We start from the raw sequence: 23,800 nt of genomic DNA on the forward strand, positions 1-23,800 counted from the left end.
TAATCAGGGCACAGTGCTGAAATCCGGGAAAACGCGGAAGACGACGAACAGCCTCCTCCCCCCACCGACCGGGGCTGTGTTCCATTCCAGAAAATTGTTCCCTCTAATCTGTCCTTGTTCTCTCTCTCCTTCACAGATCTGATAGGTGTAAATTGCACAGTGAGAACTGTGTTGCTTACACCTCTCCAGCTACCGTGTTCTATCCGATCTGTAATGGGAGTGAACGAGGTCAGATAGGAACAACTTCCCGGAATGAAACGCAGCCCGAGCCCAGCATCAACGCAGCCTTTTCACTCAAGTCACCCGTGCAAACAACTCGGCCATTCACGCGATATGTTGCCTTACCTACTAGCCCACTGATCTATACAGATAGTGCCGTAGCCTAGCTTGTACTGCGGTTAGGCCATTCAATATTGAAGCACAGTAACGCATAGGGGCAGAGCGCATTGTCAACACGCGATGAATTATTGCCCCAAGCCACTACTGCATCATTCTTGTGCATGTTGCGTAGATTAGGCTATATGTATCATATGGGTATTATATACTGTTTGTCAACTTTCAGCATTGACACACAATGATAATAGTGAAAGAATGATCAAGTCAAAAGTGGCCATTTGTGTGACACTTCAGAACAACTACATGCATTTATTCAACCCGTTGGAGACTGACAGAGCTTGCCTTTCTGTCTAGTTTAAACAAACTGAGAAGAAAATTCAAAATGGTTCGATTGATCATGAAACTTAATCTGCAGAGTAAATTATTATTGGGGGGGGGATTGGAATAGAAATTCGAATGAAACCAGTTTTAAATCAAACTATTAAATGAAGTCTGTTGTCTTGAACAAATACTCAGCTTTCAAATCAAACAAAGGCCCACCGGTTAAATTATATAACCACGATCAAAAAAAAAAAAAAGCCCTGAGTGGAATGAAATGTATACCTCTCATGTAACTGTAAGTTGTTAAATGAAAGATACAACTGTGTCGACGTATTCAGGTCTTGGGGGGGGGGGGGGGGGGGGTTCCATTGAAGCACTACGAGTTTCATATGAACGTTGTGACTTTTGTCCAACCTGTCAATCAAATAGACCTGCCCAAGAATCGACAGTCTCACTGCTCAATGTCAGAGTCTAGATTTCGCCAGCCAATCGGGAAGCTGGAATTCGAGGCAGTAAGTAAGCTGTTTGAAAAAATGAGGAACATCACGTTTTGTATCCGATGTAGTAAGGCACGCAGTGTAGCAACATTATCCAGAGAAAAGAGACACGTTGGTAGGCACTGTCTACTTGGAAAGTCCAGTAGTGCGCATTAGACAAATGGACGATACGTACGTCGTATGGTGACAAATAAAAACGAGGATTATGTTTACTTTTGTAATATTTCTAAAGGCTATATTAAAGCTACATTCTGTTTTGTTGATAACACGTGAACGATGCAAGCAATTATCCAGTTTGCTAATTTAATTGAAATGAGCACGGATCTCTGCTGCTACTGCAATAAATTGTCCTTTTCATAGGCTGCAATTGCCCTATTTTGACATGGTCCACTGCATGTCTGGCAGTATGTAGTCTAACTAGGGCCAACCGGTTTCTGTATGGGATGCCTGCTAACTAAACCTGATCTAAATTCTCCTCAATGTCCATCCACTCTGAGGGTCTCAGTGAATATTTCCTTAAAACCTTGCATCCCTCCTACAGATCGTCCAAGGGGAGGGACCTTTACCTTCAACACAATTGAGAAGGAAAGGACAGAGGAAATAAGGTGCAAGGTATCGAAGAAAAATGAGATTGAGCTGCATGCATATTCTCTTTTTTGCTCCCTTCACCTCTCCCTTACTTGGTGAGGTAATACAGGGATCTTCAAGCAGCCCTTATTACCTATGACCCACAACAGTTTTGGTTTTATTTGCTGCAGCAAGTAAGCCAAATACTTGTGTTGTATGGTCACTGTTCTTATTCCCATTACATAAAGGGCTGTTAGACATACACACACAATTCCATGTTACAGAATAATGCTGCTTTGAGAGATAATGATCAGGTCAAAGGTGCCATTTTAGATATGACACTTCAGAACAACTACATACATCAAATCAACCCATTGGAGACTGTGACAGAGCTTGCCTTCCTCTGTCCACTTTAAACAAACATAGAAAGAAACAATTCAAAATGGTTCAATTGATCACAAAACTGCATCTGCAGAGTTAGTTATAACCATAAAACCTTGCCTAGCTTAAACATAAAATCTGACAAAACTAGAATCTCACCTTGGTAAAAGACATTCAAACCAACACACAATAGACACAATCATTTAAAAAGCATGTGCACTAATCATCTCAATTGATATCACCTGTATCCGTTAGCCACATAATTTAGCTGAACCAATAGAACATTTACAATTACCTGTTGGAGTAATAGTTGATGAGATGGTAAATACAGTCTACTATACCTTCTAGGTTACTATACCTTTTACAAACTGAACTTATTCCTTGCAGTAGACTACATCACCTTTGAGTAAATAGGTTATAGATGAAGCTTACAGTAGGCCACTCCTTCACTGAGACTAATAAAGCCAACTACTGTAATAGGCCTACCCTATTTCCTGAACCAGACTGATTATTTAATTTGTTTCAGTTTGCTGTAAGTAATTCAGTCGTGTCTCCGGCAACTTCATACTATACTGTAAGTGCAGCTTATGAGTGCACCTTCTCAAGTTTTGAGACCAGGGAAATGGTTTTGATTGGAGTACAATGTTCCTTAACATTATAACATCAGTGTCCCATTTTAACCAGTAGATGGTACTGTAGGCAAGGCTTTTACTGAAAGTGTAATCAGGACAACACAACTACAAGAAATCAGTCTCTTGCTGCATATGATTGAATACTGTAGCAATCAAATGTATGCGTCCCACTTTGCATTGTTCCCTAAAACCAATGCATTTCCATGGTAGTTACATAGTTAGGAAGTGTGATTACAGTAGAGGTACACATAGCTACATTATAACTGATTCCTGTTTATGATTTCTGTAATAACATAATAACATATTGTAACAACAAACTCAAATTTATTGTGGCCTTTTTTTCTAATAGTCTTATCTTACAGCTTGCAGAATGGGCATTTTTTTCAGATCTTACACAAGCTCTCCTAGCCTGCAGCCACATTAGCCTGGTGGAAACAGCCTATTCTGCAATAGTTCACATTCTATTTCACTTCTCATATCAGTCTGGAATTCACTCAATACACTAGCACTGTGGAATACCTCAAATCTAGCCGGACCAATCAGCATACTTTAAAAAAACGATGGTGGTGGTTCATTGGATCGGTTCAGTTTTCTGATTTGTTGAAGGTTGATCCAATTGATTGCACATTTGTTTAGGCCATATCCCTGGGCTCAAACGGTTTCAATGAGGAGGAATACCAAGCTGATGCATGTATGTGACAATGGTGAACGCAGCGATCAGGCTGGTTCCATCAGGCTACAGCCGCATAGGTATCCAGTTTCAGAAACACAGCAGCTAATGTCCAACACTGCAAGTCCATTTCGGGGGGCGGTTATATTATTATTAAGGAGGATGTTGTTGTTTGGAAATTTCACTGTGGTGACCAGAGGTGGAAGATTTCCAACAAACTTACACCCTGCTCCTTTAACCGTGTTGTTCTACAGAAGTATTAAATGATCCTCGACTCACCGAAGGTATATAGAATGAAGAAGCAAAAATATTTTAAACAAATGTTCTAATTTAAAGTCCCTCCAACTCCACTTGACAAAGAGTTTTATGATTTTTTCCCACTAAAAATCATGTTGTCTGTACTGATGTTACTGTCTGTAACACAAAATGAATGTTGTGGAGGCTTAATTACAGAGGAAGTTGGCAATTGACTCCTTTCAGGCCTTGATGGCATTCCAATATACAGTAGGTATATCAAACATTTTATGATTTAATCAAAGATCCACTATTAGAATGTTTTAATTACTCATATATAAATGGCAAACTGTCTGACACAAAAAGAGGGATTGATCTCTCCTACTGAAGCAGGAACCCTAACCCTGTCTTTTTTTAATTTATTTTTTAAAGGAGGCATTGGAGGCCTCTCACCCTCCACTGTTGTGATGCAAAAATATTGGCAACATTTATTTATGTTAGAAACAAAAAGTTTCCAGATATTATTCATCACAATCAGAGGGTTCTTTCAAGGGAGATATATTGGAAATAATATTCAACAACTACTAGAAATAATGGAACACTACGAGAATGCAAGGAAACTGCCTGGACTTTTTAAACTTTGGAGAATATCTCATAAAATGGGTAAAAGTCATGCATAATAATCCTATATGTAAAATTATAAATAATAATTACATCTCTGAGAATATTGAATTGTCAAGAGGCATTAAACAAGGTTGCCCTTTATCACCATACTTGTTTATTGTGGCCAATAAAATGTTAGCTATTAAAATCAGAGCCAATGATAATATTTACTGGTTAGAAATGAATGCGAAACATAAATATCAATGTACACCAATGACTCAAGTTTTCTCCTGAGTCCACAATCTTCATCCCTGAAGGGTCTTATCATTTAGGACCTGGAACATTTCTCCAATTTCTCTGGATTAAAGTAACTAACTATGATAACTGTACTATGTTACGGATTGGGTCTCTGAAAGATACAAACTTTAAATTGCAATGTGGTCTTCCGGTTAAATGGGGGGATCGTGCAGTTGATGTGCTTATATATAACATCTATATATATCTGTCTACTAACCATTCATACCATTTATAGGTCTCTATAGTTGACGGTTTGATGAGAGTATTGATTTTAATACAAAACAGGTAGGGGTCAATTGTAACACTTACAAAATACACCAAGTAAACTCACTTATGTTTTGCTGTTGTTGAGTTCTATGTGTTCCCAGTCAAGACAGTGTAGAGACATCAAATTAGTTTAACTACAGTTGAGGCCTTTTGTTGCTTTCTAATGGTCTCTAGGTCTGTTGTCAGTGTACAACTTTATTTGCACTATTGTCCCGCTGAAACCATATATACTGAAACATGTATGCACGCACTGCAATGTAAGTGGCTTTGGATAAAAGTGTCAGCTAAATGGCATATATTGCAACCCCAAGGCTATCAAAAGATAGATTTTTATATAATTCATACCGTTTCAAAGTTAAAATAACTTCTTTTCATCTTAAAGCTGCTTGGTTTGGGGGAAATGTATTAATGTTACAATCGCCCTGACCCTAACAGCCATGACAAAACCTCATGTGCTAGCAAGACATAAACAAGTTGACATGTCAATCATGTCAATGTTTAACCAATATAATGGTGATTATAAGCATATTGATTTGGATTCTTGGATATCAAAACTCTGGATACATTTACCTCTCAAAAACTACTATTCCCAATAAAACCTGCAGATGGTGAGATATTTGACTGATTTGTTTCATGCAGGGAGAAAACCTAACTATGCATATACTGAGTGAGTTTCAGGGTGAGCAAAGCAGGGTGTTACAATTTGACCCCTGATACATTTGTCCCTGGTCTCCCATACAGGCAGTGATGGGGAAACTATATGTGTCTATATGCGTATACTGTATATGTGTCTATGCATATGTATTATAAGTATGTTACCATGGAATGAAAAATAACATTTTATATCTATAATAATATAAAAAAAAGAAATATATTTTATATAGCAGAAGTAGAAGTATAATTCATATTTTCCTTTCATGCTACCAGTCAGGGGAGGGTTGGGATTAAAAAGGGACTAGACATGATGCAAGTACTGCTAACTGATAGAACTTCTACCTGCTAATTTCAAAGCCCCCCGCAATAAAAGAAAGAAAAGAAAAAAAAGATGACAGGGCATGTTGCACACTGTACATACAGTATATGTATGCATACTTAAACATAGTAAATACAGACCTTACACAGTACACATACATGCATACATATACACTCACTGAGCACTTTATTAGGAACATCTGTACACCTTCTCATGGTGGAGGTGGTGTAATGATGTGGGGAATGTTTTCTTGGCACACTTTGGGCCTGTTAATACCAATCAATCATCGCTTGAATGCCACAGCCTATTTGAGTATTGTTGCTGACCATGTGCATCCCTTCATGGCCTCAATTTACCCATCTTCTAATGGCTACTTCCAGCATGATAATGCACCATGTCGCAAAGCAAAAGTCATCTCAAACTGGTTCATGGATATGACAATGAGTTCAGTGTTCTTCAGTGGCCTTCCCAGTCACTGGATCTGAATCCAACAGAACACATTTGGAATGTGGCAGAATGGGAGATTCACAGCTTGAAAGTACACCTGAAAAATCTTCAGGAATTGTTGATGCATTCATGTCATCATGGACCAGAATCTCAAAGGAATGTTTCCAACATCTCGTGGAATCAATGCCATGAAGAATTGAGGCTGTTTTGAGAGCAAAGGGAGGCCCTACCCAGTATTAGTATAGTGTTCCTAATAAAATGGTTGGTGAGTGTATACATACAATACATTTGGAAAGAGGAAACTTAATTCCTGTTTGTTACACTGAGTCCAGGTTTCCTGCAACTGGGCTGTTATATTTCTGGCATGAAGGGCCTTATTTATTGAAAGAGAGCCCACAAGGGAGCCAGGTCCACGGTTTATTTATGGCACATACACAGACTAGTGAAGTACCGGCACTGCCCCAAGCCGTCACTTTGGAACAACCCATCAGTAACACAGACTTTGAGAGCTTAGCGCAGCACCAAGCAGTCTACTGATGAATTTTTAAAATCTCAATATCTGAATTTTTAAAACATTCTGCATATTTAATGACCGGCAAATAAAGAAACTCACACTGGAATGAGGTGGGCTTGCCCATACTAGTAACATTGTGCATTTAGGAAATAACTCAAAGGTGTCATTTGATGTGAATAATGTCCATGAAGATTATGTGTGTACCTGCAGAATATTGTGACAGTAGTGATACCAGCTTTTCCCATCTCTACAGCAGGTACCCCTGCTGTGACATGGAAAAGCTGGCAAAGAATGGGAGTGTACCTGGAACCTGATGCACATCTTACGTTTCACCTGCGCACATCTTACACCACAGCAGCCTGCTACTCTTGTCTCTCTTGAATGCGGCTTGTCAAGCCTGTCAATATTTAATCATTCATCCTCCGCGTTGGTATCAGATGAACCAGCCTGGTTGTGGAGGAGGTGGGGCTGGATGGCTGACGATGGGGGAGAGAGGGGCGGGCTCTGGAAGGCAGGTACCCCAACTCCTCCTTGCCAAGGGTGGTGGAGCTATCAGGAGGAGAGGAGAGCAGAGGGGGCTGCTCAGTCCTGCTGCACCCACACAACAGATCACAATGCCCAGATACTGAAGTGGCAGTCTACTCTCTCACTCCCTCTCTCTCTCCCTCTGTGTCTCTCTTTCCACTGGACCTGTTGGAGGTTACATACTCATGCCATGCTAGTGGACTCTATCTGGTGCCTTGGACCTTGAGGAGTACATCTGATACATACTCATCCTCTGTCTCCACCACCCACCATCCACCATCCACCAACCTCCTCCTCATCCTCCCCTCACATCCCTGTCAGACCTTCTGGTCGCAGCAGAGAGAAGCGGAGAGGTAAAGCTCACGTCTGAGGGACCCTTGGCTCCACACAAAGGCGGAGCCAGCCCCTGGTGCCTAAAACTCAGGAAGGATGAGCAACAACGTCTAGCGGATTCTTTTCTATCGAAGAGCAAAGCGCACAAGTGAGGGAGAGACACACTTTGTGAAATAAAGAGAGGAAAAAGAGAGAGAAGCAGAGGAAGATGCCTTTCGGGGGGTTTGCGGGGCTGAAGGAGCGGGTGCTGAAGCCAGGGAAGGAGGAGGTGAAGAACACAGTGGGAGACACCATGGGGAACCTGCAGAGGTGAGGTTTGGACTGGGAGTACTGGTGCATGATTTGTATGGCTGCTGTTAATGTACAGGTTTTTTACATTTTTATTTTGGTTAAAAAATAAAATGAAAAAGTCTAACCCATTGGAAGGGCCAGGAGGAACCTGGGAGCCAGCACATTAAGCTCAATGTGTTCTGTACCCAGAGATCCCAAATTAATATTTTATTATTTTGCCAGGCAATGCAAGTGATGTAATCATAGATACAGATTTATTTTAAGACATTGATACATATTTCATATCTGATACATATTTCACAAGGGGAGGACGAATATGGAAACTCCACATATGAGGTAGATTGTTGTCTTAGAGATGAAGCAAGTAAGTAGGCAATTTCCTGTGAAATTAAATGTTGCATGTTTAAAGTGAGTTGGTTCACTGTGCAGTCTGAAACAAATCAAGCCCAACAGTAGACGTTTTTTTTTTTTTTTTAAACCCCCAAATCTAATCCAAAGAAGAAAAAAAAGAAAGAAACATATTTATCAAATGTGTTTTATCATATCTATTCATCCATCACGATTTCATGTTCAGGGAGATGGGGCTAAAATTATTACAAAAGAAATGCTGTTGTCTGCTCACCCTATTTTTGCCATGCATTCACATAACAGCATCATTCACAACATAGATATTGTATCCAAAAGCTGGGGAAAGGCGTAGTGAAGGGTTACTTCAAGTGTACAACGACCCATGCAGCGATTCCATCAAGCTGCTAAAATCCATTCTACCAGGTGAGACTAATGACATTTAAACATACTGAGCAAAAGAGGAACAAGTTCAGGTTAAGCAGAATTAATAATCTAACATCATGATGAAAGACAGGTTATTTTCTAAAAATTAATCCAGATTGTTCTGGTACAAGTTACATTATTAATCAAGCCATTCATTATTGATCCCATTAATCAGGGATCATCAATTTCAGTTTATCATCTTATCTATAGCCTCTCTGTGCTGTAATGAGGACAACCATTATAAATGTGACTGTTTGATCATTAACATGGTCTGAAGGCAAAATTGTCTTTTCACACCCAACATGTTTTGACTGAGATTACATTTATTGAAAGAAGTAAATGACATCACTGTTTATTCTATCTACATTTGACTGGAGGGCGATAACCCACCTTGGTTGTGCCAAAGCAGTTTGATTCTTAGACTGAGATGAATTAGAAGTCTGCTTGTGATTTTACAGATCATGTTTAAACAGGAATTCACAGTTGTCTATGAATTCATGTCACGGACATTGTAAGGAAGACAATTGATATTATATTGTCTATATCCTCTGATGTGAGTAGAAGGCTATACATGACTGGCTATTTGTGTGAGCCATATAGTTGTTCAGTAACTGTGTAGTCACTTGCGCAGGCCTTACCAAATATCATGAAATCCATAAGCTCAGTGAGTGATCTTTTTCTTTCATTGTCAAAGTATGATCATCTTCAGGTTCTCTCCACTCTGTGGCTAACCACATCAATACAACAGAGCCATGTTTTGCCTACTTGTGGATAGTAAACTCTTAATTAAAAAGGCTCTAATATGTTTCCATTAGTGTTGTGGTGTGAGGAAGGCTGCTCATGACTGCCATTTCCTGCTTCTGATAATGATCAGATGTTCTCATAGTATTTGCCCAGTCTATTTTATATTGTGGAGATTGGGAGTACATGGTGGGGGGAGGGATTGGGAGTTGGGGGAGGCAGGGATTGGGAGTTGGGGGATGCAGGGATTGGGGGTTGGGGGAGGCAGGGATTGGGGGTTGGGGGAGGCAGGGAGGAGTGGGACTGCTAATACCTGTAGGGAAGGTAAAAGGCAGCCTTTTGTTTTGATCTACAAATGCGGGCCTTTCGAGCAAGCATCTCTTTCACATAAAAGACTCGTCCAGTGATTTAAGTGCACATACTACAGGATAGACTGTAACTCCAAAGACTGGAGGTAGATGGGGATAGGGCGCAGCACATCAATCCCAAAAAGGAAAGGACTTGAAAAAGGAGCTTTTGATATTGCATTACTACAGCCTGTATGGTTGGTCTCTTTTGTGCTAGGTACACTCACTATTAAAAACTCTGAATTCAATCCAGTCTTGAATATGAAGGAAACGCTCTGACATTTCAAACACTGGCCTAGCCTCCTGTGGATCACTACAGCTGGCAGTGTATCAGGGATTGAAAATATATTTTGAACATACAGGAGTACTGTGCTGCACCCTCAACACAACACATGTAAGAGCAAGACCAGAATGATGAAAAAAGGCACTTCTTGATCTCCCACTCATTCATTCATATCTTCCCGGAGAGGAACTCAGGTGTAGATCTGAGGCACCCAGATGAAAGCAATTTCTGTGAACTAGAGGATAAGGGGAGAGATGGACGTTGGGTAATGGAACAGGTGTGTGGAGTGAGGAGGTTGAGGAGAGCCAAATAACAGATGCGCTGTGACCTTTTCAGAAGTACATCCTGGGTTCACCTCCTGCCCTTTGATAGAGAGTAGGGAGAGACTTTCCTCACCCCTTCTATTTTCTTTTATCAAAGAATATCCTAAAGATAAAAAATAAATAAAGATACAGTAAATGATCCTCTTTTTTTAGAAAGAATGCTTGAAACCAATGTAGGTCTTATTTAAGCGTGTAAGAGGACGATAAGCAAACCTCATAATATATAACAGTATTCCCATCCACTAACCAACTGGGTTAGTATTGAAAAGAGATATGTATATACAATATTGCCCAGTTCTAATTTCATGTCAAATCTAATTCCTAAATTGCCAAAGTGAAATGTCTGGGTGGTGATTGGCAGGTTTCTTTTTTTTGGGATGAAGGAAGGAGCGTTTGTCTAAAGCTCCTTACCTCTTGTCCTTTTAGTCCTTCATTTAGCATTTAAACTATTTCCCTGATTTTAGCCTGCTGTATTTATATCTATTTATTTTCAATAAATCTACACTTTTGAGGAAACTGTTCCAGCTTTTTAAGTTAAACCTTTTTATGGGTGACGCCTTCGGCCAGCTTCATCACACACTGATCATCAGGAACTCCTGCCTCCCCTATGTTCACATTACAGGAAAATAGATGGCACCAATGTGGACGAGGAGGACAACATTGAGCTGACGGAGGATGGACGTCCAGTGGTGGCGCCCATTCACAGTGCCCCTCTGCTGGACTGCAGCTGCTGCGGCCTGCCCAAACGCTACATCATCGCCATGCTCAGTGGCCTGGGCTTCTGTATCTCCTTTGGCATCCGCTGTAACCTGGGCGTGGCCATTGTGGAGATGGTCAACAACAACACAGTGTACATCAATGGGACCGCCGTACTCCAGGTGGGGCAAGAGGGAGAGAAGTTCCTGACATTAGCCTATTCCATTGGTTGGGGATACATGGGCTTGTTCATCAGTGTAATATCATTCTATGTACAGTACAGTACATACTCTAGTAACCATGGGCATATATAATGCAGAGAATGATTAGTCATCATTAATGTTTCATCATTCATCAGTGTATACATTCATTGTGGTCTATATCTAAATCTTTGATTAGTCCATTTGATTAGCACAACAATTAATTCTATTATGTATGTATACATAATATAGGGGAATGCATTACATGAATATGGTATTATTGTTATTCAACAGCTGATACTGTTTTTGCATGGAAAAGTTCAAGTGCTGTTTTGAAGGACAGCAGCATCATCCAAACCATTCTCTATTTCAACAGCATAATTGCACCAGACACACACACACACACACACACGCACAGAGACAGAGACAGACAGACAGACAGACACACACACACACACACACACACACACACACACACTGCAGTTTACTGTCAAAAAAGAGTTTGTTATATGCTAAAAGAATGACCCCCACTATCCCCACTGTCCAGAAAGCTCAGTTTAACTGGGACCCAGAGACCGTGGGGCTGATCCATGGATCCTTCTTCTGGGGCTACATTGTCACACAGATCCCTGGAGGCTTCATCTCCAACAAGCTAGCCGCCAACAGGTGAGACCAAACCACTGTCAATCACCTCAATCAAGAAATCTTTACAGAAAGAAAGAGTGTATTTTGATCTAACAGATTTGTGTGTATGTTGAGGGTTAAAACAGAGAGGAGGGCGGGGTCTTTGGAATTGATATTTGTTTCTGTGGGGTGAGGAGTTATAACAGAGTAATAGACTGACGTACAGTGGTGCAGTAAGGGATTATAACAGAGGAATAGACTGACGTACAGTGGTGCAGTAAGGGATTATAACAGAGGAATAGACACACATCTGGGTTGTAATGGTTAAAATCAAAAGATGGGGTGAGGGCAACATGCTCTCAAGAGTGTGTGTGTGTGTGTGTGTGTGTGGTAAGGGTTAAAGCCGTCTGGTGTGGTGAGCAGAGCTGATGGGCTGATAGCAGACCTGTAATAAAAGCTTCACAGGAAAAGAGGACACGCAACTGACAGAGTTAATAATGAAAGATCCTGCGTCTGATTTCTCTCTGAAACACCAGCCACTGGAATATTACAAGTGTCACTTACACACTGTTTTGGAAAAAGGGAGAGGTGGGGCTGGGGGTTGGGGGAGCGAATGGCGATAAAGAAAAATCCTATGGTTTCAAATGGGATCTTTGGATCTTTATCCATCAATGGCAAATGCATCAGATCTGTCATTTTGTGACGTTGGATTTGTCACCTGCCCGAGTGAAAGGTTTGAATGGACCTGGGACGGATTGAATATCTCCCGAACATAGACTATTGATACTGAGAGAGTGGATACATTGAGCTGAGGTCCTCATGTTCACCTGGGACTGCATACAATGCAAACAACAGAAAAGGTCATAACTACTTTAGACTGTGAAACAAGGATGAAAAGCATGGGATTAAATGGATACCCAAGAGGTAGGAGCTGGATACAATAGTATCATGGCCTTATGCTATTGCTTTAGTATGTCGCTCAATGTTGCTGTGTTCATCATGATCACTTTATAATGGTTCCACAGGGTGTTTGGTGCAGCCATTTTCCTGACGTCAGTGCTGAACATGTTCATTCCGACAGCAGCCAGGCGGCACTACGGCTGTGTCATGTTCGTACGCATCCTGCAGGGCTTGGTGGAGGTGAGAGAGTCCTCATGGCATCTGATCATTTGTTAAGGTTGATCATGGCAACCAATTAGGGCTGCTTCACCCTGGCAGTAGTCTGTGGTTTTGTCCTGCTTTTCAAATGTTCTCTGTATGGATAAACCGTGACAATAAAGGCTTATTAACTTATTCAACATTCTGCTACTGATATTCAACATCCTTGTTATTTTGGGATGAGCCACTACGGTATGCCTATTTTATTCCCTCTTGACTATTGCTGATCACGTTTCTCTAACAGGGTGTCACCTACCCAGCATGCCATGGGATGTGGAGCAAATGGGCACCACCCTTGGAGCGAAGTCGACTGGCCACCACATCATTTTGTGGTGAGTCATGATACTACAGTACATACTGTATCATCAGGGTTCTTATTGTTTACATTAAACTGTTTTTGTTTTCTACTTTTTCTGCCAGCAATCACAGAATTGAAAAATAAAATCATAAAGCAGAATGGTTGAAAATTGTAATACCATTCTACAATAGCAACACTTCTGAGTGAGGAATGGAAGCAAAAGAAAGCCTAACTACCAAAAGCTAATAAATGATTGGATACTTATTCTAATACATCTTTCTGTTTTAACCATTACCATACACAAACGTGTTAGTTCAAAACCAAATAAAGCCATTGAGTGGATATTCAATTGTTCTCTGTTCAGAGATGTTTAGCATCCCGGGTAAATGGATGAAAAGGGGAGTGGGCAGCTTTTTTTGTTTTGCAAATGTCTGCTGTTGTTCCCCCTGAAATGCATTAAAACAGCCATCTTCCACAATAAACTGGTGCCATGACAACCCACGCTTGAATCCCCTCTTGACATCGCCTGTGAATGAAGATTCCCTGCACACAGCTCACCTGCTCACTCTGAAGGAGCTCCTCTCCCATTCACCCAAATGAAGTGTCATTTTGCCTACTGTCCAAAAGCACACTCATGCTCCATGGCCTATTCAAAATCAGTGTTTATAAGACCATCAGATAATAGAATATACATTAGAACACCCTATCTCATGGACAGTGCCAATGGCTCATTCTAACAGTACTAATGCAATAAGTCCAGTAAGGCTGCTGGCTTGTCACTTTCTCAGATAATTCATGTTGTTTTTTATGAAACACTTCCAGCATGCTGTGAGACCATAGTTTATACTGAATTCAAATCATACAGTAGTAAACACACAAATTCGCTAAAATCCCTACACACAAATCTTTGATATTATCAACAGGGTGTCTCTGAGATCTGAGATCTGAGAAATTCCTTCCACACAAAAAAAGAAGCTACTTGATTTTTATTGATCATATTTTCTTCTTGTTCCTAGGCTCCTATGCTGGTGCAGTGATTGCCATGCCATTAGCTGGAGTTCTGGTGCAGTATGTTGGATGGCCCTCAGTCTTCTATATCTATGGTGAGATTACAGTAAAATACTTAAAACAAATGGCTAAATTGGGCTATCATGTTTTGTGATTATTTCATAAAAAAGTATGCAGACCAGGAAAAATCTTTGAAATGGATGCATTGAAGATTAGATACTTTTTAGATACTCTAGAAGGAAAAAATTACCAAAGATATGAATCTTTGTGAACCAGAGAAGGGTCTGTAATCTCTAACTAGCCATAGGGAAAACATTTGGATTCGATTTCCAAATGTACGGCCAAATTACAGGTACAGTATATTACTGTACATGACCTTAGAATAGCTTCTGCAAGGCCAATGATCCCCAGACCCAGTTGATTGTGAGTAGTTCATACATTATTATTATTATTATTATTATTATTATTGCTATTAGTATTATTATTATTATTGTTAATAATAATAATAATAATCACAATAATAATTTATTACATTTATAAAGATCTTTTCATTATTCAAGAATAATCTCAAAGTACATCAAATAAAAGATAAAATAGAAAAGCGGTTAAAATCACACTAGGTGTTACTTTAACGACATGCAAAGCATCATGGTCATATGTCATCAGAGTGACAGCAGGTAAACATATTGTTCTCTAATGTCTGTCCTTGGTTGCCTTTGTTCACTTTACAAAATGTAAACAGTTGTTTGATTAAGATTGAACCCATTCTCACAATCTCATACTTTGCCTGCTGTATTTCAATATAACAACTGTTGCTCTCTTGAGATCTAATCACATGATTAATCGGCTAAAATGAACATTTTCCTGTCTTGCCTCTATGACTCATATTTCATTCACGTTGTCTGAATAATGAAAAATCTTTGGATTTTTCCAGAAAAGGTCACGGCCCATTTTAATTAGGCTGTCCTGTCCTCCTCCCCTGCATGGAACCCTTACATAGCCCTACAGTATGTTTCACTGATAAGCATACGGAAGTAACCTGGAGGTATAGGGCCTACAAAGGAGGTTATGGAAGCCACTGGCTGTACAGGCCTGTAGGTGTATTGTAAGTTTAGTGAACAATCTGAGAAGGTTACAATGTCATTTAGGTTATGAATCCTGACAGCTGAGGAGTTAGTCACAAAGCAAGGGTGTAGGCGATAGGCAGGACAATGACGGTGATCTGTGCTGTGTTTGTGCCCTCAGGTGTATTTGGAATAATATGGTATGTCTTCTGGCTGCTGCTTGCCTATGGGAGCCCAGCTGCCCATCCTACTATCAGTGCTGAGGAGAGGACCTATATAGAGACCACTATTGGAGAGGGGGTCAAGAACAGCGCTGAGGTGTGAAACTCACACTTATCTTGTCATAGAGTCCCATACATCTTCAAGCATAATGAATACCTATGTTATGACTTGTGTTAAGATACTCATGTAAAGGTTACAAAGTGACATATAGGCAATATCCATTGTGATGCCCACACTTGACTGATTAAGGGGGCATTTGGTGTAGAAGATCACTCTCACCTCTCTCACCACAGAAATTCAAGACACCATGGCGCCGCTTCTTTACCTCCATGCCGGTGTACGCCATCATCGTGGCCAACTTCTGCCGTAGCTGGACCTTCTACCTGCTCCTGATCAGCCAGCCTGCCTACTTTGAGGAGGTCTTCGGTTTGCCCATTAGCAAGGTGTGCCTCGCCTCACAGTAACCCTATTTGTTGTGAACTTGAGAAATCGCTTTAAAATAAACAAATCTTAATAAATGGGAAAACATGTAATATGTCATGTGCACTGAAAAACAGGTATCGCAATGTATACCTAAATCAGAGCACATCCATATGTTTCATCCATCTTACCAGCATTTTCGGGGTGCTTTCCCTCTCTGCAGGTGGGGCTTCTGTCTGCTGTGCCCCACATGGTGATGACCATCATAGTCCCCATTGGAGGCCAGCTGGCAGACCTTTTACGGAGTCGTAAAATCATGTCGACAACAAACGTGCGAAAAATCATGAACTGCGGAGGTACAGTACATGGCCGTAACCATTTATTGTAGTAATGCTTTATCTAAAAGTCCTGTCTCAGACTGCACTTACCTGATACCTACAGTATACACAATACCATCATGTGATAACTTCAAATAACATCCTGCTTCCAAATGGTACATCATTGTATTTTGATTCAAAGAGTAATTCCAAAGTAATTATTGTGTAATTAGTGTATTACCATGTAATTCCTAGGTAAATATCAGATTAATTGAGTTCTATAAGATTAAGCTTAATCAATCATTTCAAAGCTCCTAGTTGCTCTTCGGGAGTAGCGTAGTCCTCTGACCATGTGTGTCTGTCTGCAGGCTTTGGTATGGAGGCTAGTCTGCTCCTGGTGGTGGGGTTCTCTCACACACGCGGCATGGCCATTTGCTTCCTAGTGCTGGCTGTGGGCTTCAGTGGATTTGCCATCTCAGGTAAGGCTTCAGTGCTGTACAGTAAAGAAAGATATTTGACATCCTGAAGAACCCTTTATTGGTTTCACAGAACCGGGTCCTACTGTATGTCTAGGGTGACAGACAAAGGAAAAAAAACATAAACGGTATGGTAGAAACATGAATAAACATTGAGGCTGCAGACTCATCCTCCTTTTACAGGTGCAGTATGTTTGAAGAGTCTAGTTTCTAGAGTTAAGTTAGTTTGATGAGTCTCAGTGTTTAAGTCTACCTTCTGCCTTAACGGCAGCTGACAGCAGATTGCAGTAAATCCTTTTTAAACTCCTTGGGGTTGGATGCAGTGTGCATTCAACACTGCTGTCTCTTGCTAGGCACTTTTAGTGAATATTTTATAGAATGTTGGCAGGGCAACCAAAGAAAGACAGATTTTAGTTGTGCCTTCTAAATTCCATCCATTACATTACAGTGTGGAAATGGTAAATGGTTATAATCCAAATTCTACGTTTCAAAATTCCGAACAATCTTTCCGAAGGCAGTGCATACTTTCTAAAACTGTGAGTGGTATTGATATCAACGGTCAATTATTTGTTAAATATTTTGATTTGTACAGTGGCATAAGCCATTTGCACTCATGAACTGTTTTTCTTTACTGCATTCGCAGGGTTTAATGTAAATCACTTGGACATTGCCCCACGCTATGCCAGTATTCTGATGGGCATCTCCAATGGTGTAGGAACACTGTCTGGAATGGTGTGCCCCCTCATTGTTGGAGCCCTGACTAAACACAAGGTTGGTTATACAGTAATTACTATGTAACAACATGTTAATTCAATGTTTTTGCTAGAATGATTACAGTGTTACTATATGTGTACAAGAGCACTTGTTACCTTTAGATCAAATATAAACTCAAACAAATTCCACCAGTGATAGTTTGGTTACAGACTTATCTCTCCTTCTCATTGCCCCCCCCCCCCCCTCCCCCCCTCCATAGACCCGTCTGGAGTGGCAGAACGTGTTTGTCATCGCAGCCATGGTGCACTACACGGGGGTCATCTTCTACGCCATCTTTGCCTCGGGGGAGAAGCAAGACTGGGCCGACCCCGAAAGCACGAGTGAGGACAAGGTTGGCATCATCGACGAGGATGAGCTTGCCGAGGAGTCAGAGCTCGCCAGCGACACCGCCTTGGCAACAAAGAAGAGTTACGGCACTACAGAGAACCCATCTGATCGCAAGAAGGGCTGGAAGAAGAATAAAGGGATGACCATGCAAGAGGAGGAGGATGGGAACCACTACGGGAATGGGAACTACCAGGACCAGTACCAGTGATGCACCCTAATGGGCAAGGACTTCCCCTTCAATCAAACCTACAGTAAAGGGTGAAGGGTCAAATTCACACTGGCTGGCGGAACTATCAACGGCTATCCCTCTGAGAGGTCACAAAAACAGCAGCCATCTGTGTACCACAAACTGGCCTTTTGTTGTTGTTTGGTCATTTTACCCATTTGATGGTTATACCTCATACTGACTGAGGTACCTGTCATTATTCATTAGTGTTTTGACCCAAGCTCCTTTCTGATTGGACATTGATTAAGATAGTAAATGGGTGGAAAGGGGGGCATTTTGAAAAAATAAAGTAAGTGAGCTGATAAATTAGTTTAACAAGAGTTTACAGGTGAAGGGATATTGATGTAAAGATATGAGCCTACATTAAGCAACATATCGTAATTAACATAGCATGGTAACAAGATACAATATGAAGACAATGGGTTGATTAGTTATCCATGTCAGCATAAATCAACATTAACATTAACTATCTTGTTTCATCTAGAGCTCATTTACATTGGTCAGTACATGTAGAAACATTTCAGTAATGCTTTTTTGCTATCCTCTGGGATCAGATCTATCTTATGTTATGCTAGCTCAATCAAATATACAAATATTACTTATGGAGAATATTACATCAAACATTTTTCTACACATGGTTAAACAAAGTTTTGATGTACAATAGGTTTAGATCTTATCTGAATGAAGTAACTCAAAACATACAGTAGATCAAATCCCTCTTAACTTCCTACAAATGTTGCTGACCAACCCTTTTCTTTGCACTGTATGTGCAAGTGAAACATTGTGTGGCTTACCTTTAATTTTGTAAATAGTATTGAAATGTTTTGTGTCAGCTATGCAAAGTGAGGGAGATGTGTATGCATATGTATCTTGAATGTGACTGGTTTGATATCAGTGTCAACCATTAGAGCAAAACACAGTAATGGGCCTTCTATTTGGTTTCTTGTTCTGATTTGCTAACATCCAGTGATGACACTCTGCTCTCCATGCCTGAGCAGGCCCTAGTCCCACCATCCCCCCTAATGCACTATACCCAGCCCTGTTATCTTTATTTATGGTGCTGCGAGCTCACAGTGGGACAATGTGCTACAGTAGGGTAAACTGTGCACATAGTGTAATCTCCAATTTAACAACACATGTTGGTTGATGTCACATATCATGCAATCATCTATTGTTTATCTATTTGATATTGATTTGTTTTTAATTTTTTGTTACATTTTCTGAACATAAATAAAGGGTAGATCAGCTACCTTTAAGTGCAACCTTTGCTAAGAATAATGCAATTTCACGGAGGTAATTGTGAATTTGAGAATTGTGAATATGAAATGTGAATTAAAATCTACAGTATATGGGTTTGAACAGATTATCAATATCTTTAGGTGATATTTAAAATCATCTTTTGTGATTGTTTTGTACAATATATGATTATTTGTCATCCTATTGTTTTGGATTTATTTATTTTTTTGATTTGATATATGCACTTTACTGTTTCAAGATTTGTCAGCTATTCTTTTTTGAAGTTTATTTGTTTTAAAATCATAACCAGCCTGAACTGGTCTGTACTGATGGATCATTGAGTCATGTGAAAGGAGTTGTTCCACATCCCATCACTGATTATTTAAAGGTTATCTGTGGTGAATTCACCAATAAAGTGCGATTTGTCAATCGCTTTAATTCAAAATAAATCGTACAGTTTGAAACACAATTTGTCAGAGGAGTCTTATTGGGAAAACCTGCAAATAAGCTTGGGTGAACATTTTACAGCACATACTGTCAATACAAAATAATCAAATGTCATAGATGTACAGTAGCCACCCCTATTTATTTTCATCAAGTTACATTTTCTTTTTTACACCTTGAATTGACCTCACATACATAGGGAATGAAGGAGACCACAAGGCTTATAGTTTATCTACCATGTACAGAGTATGGATCAGAGGTAAACATGAGTAGCTTAATTGAACACATAAATAAAGAACAACATTAACACAGATTTCCTCCCATGAATGTTGGACTCTCTTTATCTGGCTCAACTACAAGACAAAATGGATGCTCTACCATCAACACCGAGCTGGCTGTTTATGTAGGGCTCAAATTAGATGTCTAAATCATTTTAAAGACTCCACAGACTGCTCTGTTTCTCATCATCCATTAGTAAACATCCTTCCACTTATCTGTTTTGTTCATAAACACATATATCCACCAGTCTGCTTCATTCTCACATTGGCTGATAAATCAGAAATTAGTAAGACACTTACTGAAATAGCTTCACAAAACCACAACCATGCAAAGTTTTCAAAGTTGGAGTCACATATAGTAAGAGCTCATCCCTATAAAATGGCCTAATCTAAGTAGCAGTGTAGTAGAACACAACTCAGGCCTAAATTCCACCAACAACACCTCAGGTGCCAAATGACTGCATTTACCTTTAAGATGGGCTATAACCTTTTCTTTATAGTCTTACTGTCTACTCAGTTATAGTGAATTTCAAGAGGGAAATGCTGTGAAATTAAATTGGAGGGCCTAAGAGACGAGCTTGCCATTTTTGTTATCAGCCATTGTATGTTAACGAGTTGTTCTGTAGATAGACTGGGGAGAGTTCAAGGTTATGGACCTTGTTATTGTCCATATTTACAGGCATTTTTCATTACTGACAGTCCTTGAGAGCTTGTTTGAGAAAGACGAGTGTCTCTCTCTTGCCAGTTTGAAGCACACTGTTTGATCGACTTATCTCCTCAGCTACCTTTACGATTTGGAGGTGGTTCACAGTAAACAGTAACCTCTATTTAGAATCAATAACCAAACATTAGATCCAATACCTTACCCACCAAACCAACACTTAATCACAGTGGTTTGATCAGTGTCATGGTGTGGGGACTGTCTGAAGGAAGTGCTGGACTGTGCGTGTTCTGTGGAGCCTACTACTACGTGTCTCTCTCATGAGGCTATCACAACCCAGTCCCCCCTACGTCCCTCCAGCACAGAGCAGCTCATCTACAAACAGCCAGCAGCCAATGGCAAAGGTTCTGTTTATTTCAGAGGGACTGTCTATTGACTCAAATGGGCCTCTTTGGATGGAGCAACAACCCATCAATGATTAAGCTCTTTTTTGGATACTAAAGGACTAGAGAGACAAGACTTATTCTCGTCTTATTTCTCACAAACCGTGTCTACCTACTCTATGGACAAGCAATGAGGTGAATGCCTGTATAACAAATTGCCAAAAAAGAAGAAAAGCCAACCCAAAATCAAAACACTTTGAAAGATCAAAGGTCTCATGATAAGGCTGTTGGATGTACTGTATGTACTGTAGTTAAAATGAGGCACACTAAGAACATAGACATGAGTTATTCATTCAGTAATATGAATTATAATCAATAATGACTCGTGGGACACTTTCAGTCATCTTGACTGTACATCAACTGATATGAACTCACAGTTGGGTAGACATGGGCAGGGACAACCTTGAGTGACATGCCAACGATATGTCGTAGTTGGCAAATGGAAAAGTGTCATGGTGAGCACCCAAGCTACTGTATCCTCCATTAAATCTGGTTGACCAGGCCAGGACAGCAATTCTTCCGGATACTCTGGTGAGATGCTAGACACAACTTGCACTTAGAAAGCGCTTAACATGTTTGCCTCTGTTATGATAAATTAAAAAGATGATATATTTAATTCATTGCTTGATTGCTGACTCTAGTAATTCACTTGCGACTTGGCTGTGACTAAGTGTGTGTGCGATGTGTGTGGTGTGTGTGTGTGGGAGGGAATGCAGGACTGCTAGGGAGTTGACATGCCTGCCACATCTCTTGGCAGGATGTAGAGGGATTTTGGGGATGGGAGGCGTGAGACGGGGTGGGTGGATTGGGCGGGAGGGGGTGTAGTGCGTTCATGGAGAGGAATGGACAGTTTAATTAATAACCACTGTCCTCTTTCTCCATGACCCCAGCCAGCCATACATACTCTCACTGGTGCCCCAGACAGAAGCAGCTAGATGCTCATTAGCAAATATTGATGGTGCCTGTACTTCACAACGTGGATATCCAAGGAAGGGTGAAGGCTGGAACTAGACTGGACTTACACAAGGGAAATCATCAGAGACGAATAAGGTAAGAATGACTTATAGCGGGAGCATGTATCACGTAAATAGAGAGGCAAAAAAAAAAGACTTCTCAGTTCTCATAACTTTGTGGCGAGAGAGAGGGATACAGTATAGGTTTGCCTGTTGAGTGGGCTGACAGACTGGACTGGAGGCCCTATTTGAGACCTCCATGTGGGCTGCTGTTGAATCTCAGGGGAAATTAAACCAGGTTAATTAAATCCATGTCAGGCGAGATTTATAAAGGGAATGGCTCACATTGTGGCTGTGTTGTCACGTGTTAATTCACCTCCACACAGCTCACTGTAGCCTGGTGTCAGTTACAATAATGCCACTACAGGGTGTCCATGGCACAGTTTGGAGAAATAGCTGAGCTCAAGAATGGGTATCTACGGTATACTGTAAGTTTTATTGCTCCTCTCAAGGACCTATTTAATTATACATGTGCTCCTCATGAACAGGCCTCATTAAATACAGTTATAGCCTGCAGGGAACATTGTGAAACAGAAACATAATGCCTTAAATACTCTATCAGATATGGTCAGTGTAACAGAAAGAAGTGAAGTGAAAAGGCACATTACATGAGACAAAGAAATATAACAATATTTGTAATGTTCATGCATCAATCTTATCAAACGTATCTTCAGTTGAAGTATGAAGTATCAATTGAAGTGAGTTGTGAATTTGACAGTGGATGATATTGTACAAGACACCAGCTGTTACAAGTTACTAAATATAGGCTTATCCAGCAAAACACTTAAACAAGCAATCTCATCCAGTATGGAGCAAGAGGGAAATACAGGCTGCTGTCTAGTAAACACACTTTTTGGGCCGGTTTCACAGACAAGGCTTAAGCCTAGTCCTGGACTAATTCACATTTTCAATGGCAAATTGCCACTGAGGATGCTTTAGTCGAGGACTAGGCTTAAGCCATGTCTGTGAAACTGGCCCTTAATGTGATTGCGAGCACACTCCACGACAGTTAATTATTGATAAGCCAAGATAGCTTTGCCCATCTGTGTGTTCCCCTCTAACTCCTCTCTTACCCCCATCCTCCACCCCACAGGGGGCACCCACAGGGTGTCACCTCTGTGTAGGCGGAGAGGCACTGTTAAGTGTGTTGATGTAAAGACCAGGTACCCGATGATTAATTACCTTCCAGAAACAGAGGGCACTCAGAGGATAAAACAGTCATGTCCAGGTGAACAGCAACTGTAGCACTGCTGGGAAACATGACAGGTACTGTACAGTAGCCAGAGGCTACAGAGGAGGGATCCACTAAATGCTCATTATTTGGGGTAATGCTGATTAATCCCAACATACTGTATCAGTCTGTGATGTGCCACATGAGGTTTTTTAACAGCTACTGTACAGTATCTTCAAACAGCTTTGTAAAATATATAAACTTGCACTAAATTAATTCCTTGATCTTGGGTGTTTGTTACAGAATTGAACTGGGGCTTACTGTGTGCCTTCCTTGTGTTGTGGCCAATCACACCATTTTAACTCAGAGTTGACTCCAACCGCACTCCTGA

The 23,800-nt window shown here is 40.5% G+C and overlaps 1 protein-coding gene across 1 annotated transcript; it reads left to right on the forward strand.

Moving 5' to 3' along the window:
• Positions 1-7,805: 7,805 nt before the first annotated feature.
• Positions 7,806-18,145, forward strand: slc17a8 (solute carrier family 17 member 8; the record flags this gene model as incomplete). The annotated part of the gene is made up of 12 exons (XM_083666902.1): positions 7,806-7,906; positions 10,976-11,231; positions 11,797-11,915; positions 12,899-13,013; positions 13,276-13,363; positions 14,346-14,432; positions 15,583-15,719; positions 15,917-16,066; positions 16,267-16,399; positions 16,729-16,839; positions 17,480-17,607; positions 17,810-18,145. 12 exons carry the CDS (start codon positions 7,806-7,808, stop codon positions 18,143-18,145), a joined length of 1,761 nt encoding a protein of 586 aa, XP_083523028.1.
• Positions 18,146-23,800: the final 5,655 nt, after the last annotated feature.

Source organism: Argentina silus, assembly GCF_951799395.1.
Source record: "Argentina silus genome assembly, chromosome: 3".
NCBI classification, from domain to species: Eukaryota; Metazoa; Chordata; class Actinopteri; order Argentiniformes; family Argentinidae; genus Argentina; species Argentina silus.